The sequence below is a fragment of the Eubalaena glacialis genome, chromosome 5 (genome assembly GCF_028564815.1).
Source record: "Eubalaena glacialis isolate mEubGla1 chromosome 5, mEubGla1.1.hap2.+ XY, whole genome shotgun sequence".
In the NCBI taxonomy this organism is placed as follows: Eukaryota; Metazoa; Chordata; class Mammalia; order Artiodactyla; family Balaenidae; genus Eubalaena; species Eubalaena glacialis.
Genome location: NC_083720.1, coordinates 146503620 through 146514271, shown reverse-complemented (window position 1 = coordinate 146514271; position 10652 = coordinate 146503620). Strand labels below are relative to the sequence as shown.

Genomic DNA, 10652 nt, shown 5'->3' with positions numbered 1-10652 from the left:
AAAACATTTCCAGGGGAGTCGGGGGAGGCCGTCTGGAGAACCATCAGGCTTTTAAACAGGCTGTAGAAGCTGGGACTTGGGCCAGCATCACTTTCTGGTCCCGCAGAGGGGCCACAGCAAAATAGGACTTAAGAAAATGAAGGGTCGCTATATACTGCTTGCCACTTCTGCCTCAGTTTTATTACTTTGGACCCAGTGTTTCAAAAAGTAAGTTACTCAGGCGAGCTTCAGTGTTTTTTTTTAATTTATTTATTCCATTTATTTTGTTTTTGGCTGTGTTGGGTCCTCGTTGCTGCACGTGGGCTTTTCTCCAGTTACTGCAAGCGGGGGCTACTCTTTCCTGTGGCGCGTGGGCTTCTCACTGCAGTGGCGCCTCCCGATGTGGAGCACGGGCTCTAGACGCGTGGGCCTCAGTAGTTGCAGCACGCGGGCTCAGTAGTTGTGGCTCGCGGCTCCAGATCGCAGGCTCAGCAGTTGTGGCGCACGGGCCCAGTTGCTCCACGGCATGTGGGATCTCCCAGGACCAGGGCTCGAACCCGTGTCCCCTGCCTTGGCAGGCGGATTCGCAGCCATTGTGCCACCAGGGAAGCCCGAGCTTCAGTTCTGACAGAACGCCAGGCCATTGTGCCGTCAGCAGTGCTGCGTCTTCATGCTCCGAAGTCAGACAGATCTCAGTTCAAATCCTGGTGTCAGTACTGGGACAAGGTCCTTGCTCCAAGCCTTAATTTTTTTTTTTTTAATTTCAGGTTTACTATATTTTGAATATGTACTTGAGTCACTTAAGTCAGGCGTCTATGACACATGCAGCTTAAAGAACACCTGTAGGCCTAACCTCCACCGGCCACGAGCTGCTCACCTCACACGACTGCAATGTGCCTTTTCCTCTGTGTCACAGTTTTCTGGTGGCCTCATTAGCTTCAGAGTAGTGAGTGGTTCACATGTTTGCCTGTGATGGCCTCCGAGACTTTGGAAATGTACTTAAACAGTTGTTTTTCTTAATGCCTTTCTTCCTGCACCCCTCCAGCCCCTTCCATGAACTGCTTCAAAGGCAGCTGAGCACACAGCCCAAGCCTGTCTTCCTACCGACCATCACGGGCAAGTCTAGCTTGTACCCAGTTTGCTTCACCTTCCAATGCCCTCCCTGGGGACAGAATAACAATCTTAATCCTCAGGAGGCTCTGAGGAGCTCAGGGGAGCAGCCTGATTCCTTACATAGGGAAAGGTCAGACCCCGCAGAGGGTTCAGTCACACGTTCCTGACGCTGTCAAAAAATTCAGAACATTCACAATTAAAAATATTTTATTTATGTTCATACAAAATACAGTCATGTACAAAAATGTACATAACATATTTTCATTCAGTTTACATTTTAAAAAAGGAACAACTGTAATTTCAAATACTTTCTGCTTACATGTCATGTAAACATTGTTCTGGGCCCATGTTATTTACTAAAATTGCATCCACTCTCGGAGATTTTCACGATTGTATAGGTGCTTTCAGATTGAGAGTTAGATCTGCCGAACCGATTTCTCAAGCTGCGCACATGGCCACGACTGGCTGGATTCCAGACAAAATGAGATCCTCTAGAGACATACCTGCACTTTCATAGCAATATGAAGTTGTAGATGTATAGATTTCATTTTAATACACATCTGTGTGTACCTGTAATTGACCTCAGCTTATCCACATACATCTGTTATGAAGGATCATGGTGGAAGAGTGTGGATGCCCCAAGGGCGCGATCTCTACTCTGGAAAGTGGCTGACACGTAGATCACCATCTTTTGGAGCTTGCTGTGTCAGCCGCCCTGTGAAGAAGTGCCAGTATGCACAAGTTCAGTACCTACAGATTTGAAAACATGTTTAGCCTATCTTTTGACAAAATGTACTCTTCAGTAGATTTTGAGGGTCACGTGGGGAAAAAAATATAATGGAAGGGAATTAATCAAAGAAAAAGAAAGCACACTCTGGCTTCTGCTAAACCCATGGCCTTCCGAGGAAACACTGCTTTAACGTTTTAGCCCAGTTTTGTCCCTCCCTGTTGGTTTAACCAAATGGATACTATGAAAGAATACCACAGAGGTGCTGACCTTGGTGCAGAAGCTACCACTCTCCACCTCGGGAGAAAACCCCCCAGGATGCAGTGTGTCAGGAAGACCTGTCTTGAAAGCAAAACCAATTTAGACTACCACCAGATTTTCACAAAGCAGTTAAAAGAGATTATGGCGTTCAGCTGTAAATATACCATCAAAGGTAGTGAGGTATATAGCCTTAAGAAATAGACCCTTAAGAAAGATGGCATCTTCATGATCAGATTAAGACTCTCTTAAAAAATTCATCAACAAACTTTAAATTTTGATTTTCCTTATAAATCTGTGATCAGTTCTGGATACAGGGCTCAATTCTGTCTACTGAGAACTAGGCAGTCCCAGAAAGAACCAACTTAACGGGCACCGTGGCTGCCCTTTGATTCTGATAATAAACTTAACAGTCACCTTATGAGGAATTCTAAGCTCAACCACATTAGCTCTAAGCTCAGCCCTTGGGAGGCGCCAAGATCGCTGGCCTGAGTGCCATGCTTATGACACAAGCACAGCCCTGAGGCACCTGTCCTGGGCTAGAAATGACACACCTGGGGGCAGGTGCGCCCTGTAACAGGCCCTTCCGCCACCATGCAAGTGTTGCATCAGGACGAGAGAAAGCAAAAACCACATGGATGTTACATACAGAGGCATGGCTGATTCCTGCCTTGCCAATGAATAATCATCTTTTGACTTCAAACTAGCAACCAAAGCAAAGAAATCTACTTATTAGCTCACAATAAATTATAGCTAGCAATTAAAAAAAAAATAGTTCTCCAGTTTGAAATGTGATGTGGTCTTTCATGGGACTTTTCCCTGAATCGGAGATCACTGAGATTGTGCAGACTTTCTTCTACCAGCACCAAGACAAACTTCGGCTGTCCTGAAAAACTTCTCAGCAGGCCCTTATCCTACACCTTGCACATACCTGTCTAAAAAGTAAAATCCAAACTCAATGCTTCAAAGATGAAATGCAGTAATGATAACATACTTAATATAAATATCTATTTCAAGGTTTGCTCCAGACTAAAACACAATAAAAAGCAAATGCTTGGGAAAATTACAAGCCTCTGCTATCTCTGATTCTTACAATCACACAGCCAAGTTTACTCATGCTTTACTTTTACTTATCATTGTTATTAAATAACCCTTGACATTTATTTTGTTGGCGTGTGCTCATAAACACGCACACATTCCCGACAGAGCAAAGGAAAAACCGCAGTCCAGAGTATTCTGTGTTAAGCCAATTAAGACACTGCCTCTAGGGCCTTGAGACTCTGGGCTGCAAAAATGGTTGCTATGGAAACAAATTTACCTCAGCATTTCTGGCAGAGCCAGAACCTACGGACTAACCTGTCTTCAGATAGAATCTCGTGTAAACGGGGCTTCCCTCCCTTAATTTGGGCACCATTCTAGGAAGAATATTATTATAGATTACAAAGGAAAACATGACATTCCATACACATTTTACTATAACTTGGTGTCTTCTTTTATTCAATCATACAAATTTGAATGGGGATTCCTGAATAAATCTTTTACTTAATTTACCTTTGGCAGAAACAATAGATTTCAAAACATTTAGTAGCTTCTCATTTATATAGCTTTTTCTCTTTTAAAGTTCTATAGCATATTAGTATTTTCAAAACAATACTCTTAGACAGATGTGCTTTGAAAGTTAACTGGTAATGATGTGATTTATATTATAGCTTATGTAAGAGAATAATTACTTAAAAAGGACAAACTAGACATGTATTTCTTTTAAAAAATACAATTTTTGGTCATGTGAATGATTCATGTTCAGATTTCAAAAATAGAAAACATCCTAAAGTGCATCATTTTATTTATAATATAGCTCCTTGAAATTATAGCAATCTGCAATGTAAACAGTAAAGAATACCAAGCTATATCTATATTGCAGGATTATGTACCGTCTTTAAGTATGTGGATTCAACCAGGGCACTTTCAACATATAGCTCATGCTTTTGGATGATTATTTTTAAGAGCAAACTTAAAGGTATTCTTTTTCCCCTACTCCTGACTTAAACGATTTTCCACCGACAGAGAGCTGCTACTTCACTTCAACAATGGAAAATGCTGCTACAAATCCAATCTGACCAGGCAGTTTCTCAAGAACCCATTTTGGAAACTGACAACTGATCAGGAAGAGTTTTCTCCTTGTTATTATTATTAAAGAAAACAAAATGGTACCCTTTGCTGTCCTGTTCATCCCGCAACATTATCTTCAAAAGGCAGAGCCTGCTGAAACACCTTCTCTTGGCAACCAGCGGCTGGTGGGCAGACACCCGTGCTCGACCTCAGGGAGCAGAAACGTGGGCCAGGATGGGCAGGCGGAACCAGGACCCACTTTCCTCAGCGCAAACACAGAAAGTCAAGAAGTAACAACAAATCACAAGATAACATCAGCACACTGAAGAGGTGAACGATTTGGTGTCTTAAATTCCCTGGTCCCTCCAAAATGTCTAATATAGACAGTTTTGTGACACCGTCTTTGAAAAAATTATAATCATAATTGGCTATACACCATTATTTGTTTTCTCTTTATACATGATCTTGAAAATAGTGTGATTTAGATTCTGCCTTAGGCTGAGCTCTGAGGGCTATACTTACCCCTCAGGAGATTTTTAGTGCAGGTTTACTTAAAAAAAAGAAAAAAAATTAAACTCTGGTAAGTACTCAGGAGGCTTAGAATACAGGCTCTTTCTCTCTCACGATCCTCTACACTTAAGCTAAGAATTAAGCAAGACCCTTTTGTTTGGCTAGAGCAAAGCTAGAGCAAAAACAAAACCAAACCCCAAATAGGCTGCTGGCCTCGCTTAGTGTCTGATGTTAAAATCTGAGGCTGGTAAGTGCAGTCAACGTTCAGGAAAGGATTCTCCAGGCTCTTCACTGCTGCCTAATTTAAAAATCAGCACAAATATTAGCTACTTCTCTATCCCCTCTGTTCTCTGCAGATGGTCCAGCCCTAGTCAGGGATCACAGTTCTCTATCAGCTGAGGACGTCATGAAGAAACACACAGTCAAATAGAGGACTGCACGGCCATTCTGGGCAGACGCAGCTTCCGTCCACCCGAGAGCTAAAGGGGAAGCGATTCACACGAGTGGGGAAAGGCGCAGCTCTGTGGAAAGGTCACGAGGATGGTCGAGGCAGCAAATAGGGCTCCAATGCAGGTTCCCCCTTGACTGGGTCCAAAGAGAGCCCGTGCTCTCCTGGGCTGGGCCCGTGCTCTCTTGGGCACCTGCATTGGATGTGCACAGCAAGTTCGCTCTACAGAGTGAAGTCCTGAGCTTGTTTTGTCACAGTCTGACAGAGAACAGGCTGTGTCTCAGTTATCCAGAGAAGAACAGCGTGTATCCTCTGTAGATGAGTGTGTGTCAGTGTAGTGATTCGTCGCTGCCAGTGTCAGCGAAGCTTCCGCTACAGCGTCTGCGTGTGTCTGTGAGCGCTCGGGTGCACGCAGATCTCGACTTTCCCTTACACAATTCCTACATGGGGGCAGGTGGGCTCCTTCCATCTAGGCGGTTTCCAAGGCAGGCAGTGGAAACTGGGGATGATCCCAGTGGCCCGGAGGCAGAAGAGCTACTCTCTTTGTAGGTCCAGCTCCGAGGCTGCCTTCCAGTTCCTGCAGAGCTGCTATCTGCCAGGGGAGGTGGGGGGCACATTCCCACTGCCTCCCCAGCCCCCGTGGCTCGGATAGGGCTGCCTCCTCACACGGACTTGGAATCAGTGTCTCTCTTGCTGATGAGCACCTCCAAGAGCCTCAGTTTTGCCTTAATGTGCTTATATTCGTTGTATTCTTCAGCCATAGGAGTGCGGTCTTCCTTCTGGACATTTCTGATGGAAACAAAGGGAAAAGGGGCTGATGATCATCTGCTGTCCCTTCTAGAGGATGCTGTTCATCAGTGAATGATCATCACGTGGAAATCTGCAGTTTATCACCCCACAGAATCAGTGTGGCCAAGCATCACTTGGTATCAAGAGTGGAGCTGGGTTTAGACAAGCAGTAAAAGACAGTGTCCCCAGAAGGCAACATGCAACTGAGTTTCAGAGCTAATCGGGCATCTTGAAGAATGATAGGAAAGACTAAGAAATGTAGAAACTTTCTCTCTCTGCTGTAGCTACGTATGAATTCATACTACAAGTCTCCATACACTGAAGTCCTTTACTTACACTTAATGCTTTCTCACTTTTATATACTTCACCTAATGAACCATTAAATTTCTGAGTAGTAATTGGTATACCCGTAATTTACAGGGTTTAAAAAAAAATAGTTAATACTCCTACTTACTATAAAAATTAGTCTTGGAGTTCAGCAATTGGATCACAGAATACTAATAAACCTTTATAGTTTACTGAGTAATTTTATATGTTTACTTTTTAGGTGCACAAGTATTACACTTGCGGGGTGATAGGGTGAACACTGTGCTAAGTACCCTGAACCCGTGATCTAACACAACCCGCAGGAGAACCTGACGAAACGCTGCCGTTACCCGCATCCTCAGCCGGTACTGCCCCGCTTCTCACCTCACTTGGAAACGCACACGTCAGACATTCAAATACCAGGCTTCCTTTACTTCTTATTAAAGAGCGAAAATGGGAAATGGGACAGCTTGGGGCTCATCTAATTTTGCTCAATGAACTGATTTTATTCCTGCTCTGCCTGCTCAAGGAAAGGACCCTCGATGCTCCCAGGAGAGGGCAGGGCAGGGCAGGGGGCATCTGACCCTGGCCCCAGATGTGCCTTTGAGGGTCTTCACTGGCCTCACATACGAAGTGATGGAGCCAGATTTTGTGAAATCTGAAGTCCCTGACAGTTCTAAACTTGCATGATGATTATTGACTCCCATCAGTTGTATTTTCTTAAAACTTGTGAAGGTTACATAATTATAGGATATCTGTATAATGTGACTATAAACAAATGGGAAAAAAAATGAGCAGACAAACCAAAAATATGTTTGAGAAGAAGACTGGAATGAAACACATCAAAACATTAATCCTTTCGTTTGTCTTTGGGTATTATTATAATTTTGGGTATTATTTCTTTTATCTATACTTTCTAAATATCCTACAATTCATGGAGAAAGAAAAACAAATATTTAGGTATAAAAATTCATAAATCTTGAGAAAGTCATTATAGGACAGATCCAAATCAGAGATCCCCAAAATAAATTTATACACTAATTGAAATAAACTGAAATATAGTACATTTTTAATGCCTAAGTCAATTTTTATGGTACTTTTATTTCCCAATACTTTTGAGAAGTATAAAAGGAGACTTAAAGAGAAACTGTATTTACACTGTTTAAATAATTTGGATTAAAATAAAACATTTTAAAATGATAAAACTTAACTCCAACGTGAGAGATGGAGCTCTATTCCCTGCTCTAACCTGGTCTCATGCTGTGACTTGAGTCGGACATTCTGTGTGTGGTCACTTGCTAACAGGGAAGACTATCCCTCAGCATAGCGCTCTATGATGATGATTACAGTATGTCTTAAAACTCACTGGTGGGGGCTTCCCTGGTTGCGTAGTGGTTAAGAATCTGCCTGCCAATGCAGGGGACATGGGTTTGATCCCTGGTCCAGGAAGATCCCACATGCCACAGAGCAGCTAAGTCCCTGTGCCACAACTACTGAGCCTGCACTCTAGAACCTGCGAGCCACAACTACTGAAGCCCGCGAGCCACAACTACTGAAGCCCGCGTGCCTAGAGCCCGTGCTCCTCAACAAGAGAAGCCACCGCAATGAGAAGCCCTCACGCAGCAACGAAGAACCAACGCAGCTAAAAATAAATAAATAAAATTTATTAAAAAAAAATAAAAAGAATGTTAGGTGATAAAATGTATTTAAAAAAAAAACAAACAAAAAATCTCACTGGTGAAAGGCACTCATCAGTCAGGAGGGCTTCTTTTTTCTTGTGTATTTCTCATTTGACTTGACGACTCTGCTTTTAAAATGAGCCTACAAACCAGCAAGACCTAGAGTACCCCTTTCCTTATTTCTCCTTCAAGTTTATTAAGATTAAAAAAACAAAAACAGAAATCAAACCCAGTGCTGTCCACTAGAAACTTAGCTTTCAGCTGCTCATTTTAGATTAGAATTTGATGTGACAGGTGAGTTTTTTGTAAACGTTAGCTGAATCCGTATCGGTCTTGGATGTCATCCATGGAGCACTTCTCCCTGAAGGGCCACACAAGTCTCACCATCTCACAGTAAACCTCAAAGGGGCCCTGGGCACAAAACCAAGGGCCAGGTTACAGGGCAGCTGTAGGGTGGCTCCCACATGGGAGGCTGTGCACAGATGTGACACAGAAAAAAGAGGGCTGCGTGTGAGGAGGGGGAGGGGAAGGACAACACATGCACTTACCTTCCATTCTGTCTGAAAAAATTGTCTTCAAAATCACGAAGTTTCTTTCGAATCCTTTTCTTTTCGTCTCTCATTTCCTGAAGGTGTTCCAAGAGTTCTGGTCTAAGAGGGGCAGAAGTATTTCAAGAAAATTGAGTTAAATCTGAATAGTTATAAACGTAAGGAATGTGCAACTCGATAGGAGTTGTGGAGAAAGGGAAAAGCATATAAATGCAGGAACTGTGGAAGGAGCTGAGGGTCACCAGAAATGGATGTTTTCCATCTCCTGGAAGCCAAAGCACACTGACGATAGACATGGCTTCTGGGGCTCCTGCGAGGCTCCTGCTACTTATGAATTCCTCAGGCTTGCAAAATCCCATGGCACTTTGTCATATTTGCTTTGAAAGAAAGCGATCTCGGTATGTGTTAAATGGCGAGCTGTGGCGCATAGAACCACACAATGCCGTTACCGAGACCTTGCGATTGTTTAAGCAAGATCTCAGATGCTCCCTCAGATAACACGGGATGAAGCATACAAAAACGCTGAGCCAGAAGTTAAACAAGCAAACCCTGTTTTATCCACAAAGATGCACCCTAGGCAAGTCACTTACGTTTTGTCAGCCAATTTAAGTACAAAGGCTAAAATAGTATTTCAGAAAATTGTTTTCATCACAACATTCCAATACCACCACCAAAACAACATACATTGAAGCAGCATGGAGATTTGAAAGCCCAGTATCCTGGCTGCATTTTGATGGTATTTTATCATCCATTGGGGAAATAAAGCCATCAGTGTCATCTTCAAATTGGTCCAGAAAGCAACGTGCACTGAAATCGGTTTTCAGGGTGATGGTGAAGTCTGGCTTTGTGCTGCTATCGTCTTCTGAACCCTCCTCTTCTTCCTGGAGATACACAGCAACCCCAATAAAAATTGGGTCACTTTTTCGGACCCTCTTTCATTACAGGTATCACTTCACGATCACTTAATTATCCAGACCCCATATAGTTTCTTCTATATAGCTACATTTAGCAACACACGTGTACATGATGGATATATTATTGAATATCTATATGTACACAGTAAATAAGACAAACACTAAACACAGCTACTCAATAGGGAAAAAAGCTGTAAAAAAAAATTAGTATACAGCACAATTAACAGTTATCAAGGCCGAGGGTAGGAAGGAACAATCATCATAATTTATACCCTAAATCAAAAGAAGCAAATGAATCTAAACATTCTCAGCTCTGTGACAATACCTAAAATACCACCAGAAAACCAGTGCTTTAAAGATTCTATTAGTTATGTGTCTCAGAATTTTTTTAAGCTATGAAGATTTTCAGAAATTCAACAATATGGCCTTTCTATTTAAAAGTTGAGATTATGAAATATTTGTGGTTGCTTCATGCACAAAATTTTAGGAAACTTTTGAGAAGATCAAAACATTTATCTTTCCATGATCAGAATCATAAAACTTATGTTTTTTCAAAGAGTTTCCAAGGACCACAGCTGTATTCTTCAGCATTCAAGATTCTAAGAAAAGTGTGATATTCTCTGTCTTGATAAAAATGCAATTAGAAAAATGAGGTCAACTTATTTTTCTAAGAGAATGTCTTAGTGCCAATTTAAAGCTATGTGATTCTAAGAAATGATATCAGAGTCTGAAAGAAAGATTTTAAAAGAAGTAATTTACTGCCAAAGTGTACAGTCAGACCAGAAAAGAATATCCTAATATCTTGAGAAATTAAAAAATTGGTTAGGCGTTCAGCTACATGAACAACAGGATTATAACATCAGTCGTTAGTTCAACCAAGTGGCTTCAGGGCCAGTGCAGCCAATGGCTCTCAGGAGGCAGGAGGAACCACCGCTCACAGGTAAAGTACAGGATTCAAACTGTCTGTGGTGGATTTTCTTACCATAAAGTTTGGTATGTTTATAATTGTGCCTCTGAGGAGAAATAATGTGAATAAAGAAACAAACAAATAGGCAAAACAAAAGGACTATTACATAACTACAATGAAACTACTGTTACGAAGGCATGAAGGTAAAGTTGGCAAAAAACTAGGTGGCCTTTCCAGATTCTTTTTGCTGTGACTTCAGATCTTCAATCTCTTTTCTTGATCCATGGAAGTAAAAGCTTCATTATTAATTTTTTTAAAAATTAAAACCATTTTTAAATTCACAGAGTAAATGTGGCTTTTAAATC

General features: G+C 41.9%; 1 protein-coding gene across 4 annotated transcripts in view; it reads right to left on the bottom strand.

Annotated features, from left to right (window-relative positions):
- Window positions 1–1316: 1316 nt before the first annotated feature.
- Window positions 1317–10652, bottom strand: part of FAM13A (family with sequence similarity 13 member A) — a 333205-nt gene continuing 323869 nt past the window's right edge. For 3 of the 4 annotated variants that reach the window (XM_061192618.1, XM_061192617.1, XM_061192619.1), the window contains 3 exons: window positions 9151–9347; window positions 8467–8568; window positions 3869–5933 (listed from right to left, as the gene is read on the bottom strand). In XM_061192618.1, coding sequence (XP_061048601.1) covers window positions 5807–5933; window positions 8467–8568; window positions 9151–9347 — 426 coding nt within the window. In that variant the 3' untranslated portion in view covers window positions 3869–5806. Of the gene's footprint in view, window positions 1808–3868; window positions 5934–8466; window positions 8569–9150; window positions 9348–10652 lie in introns of those variants that run through there. The other variant, XR_009701148.1, reaches the window with a different exon arrangement.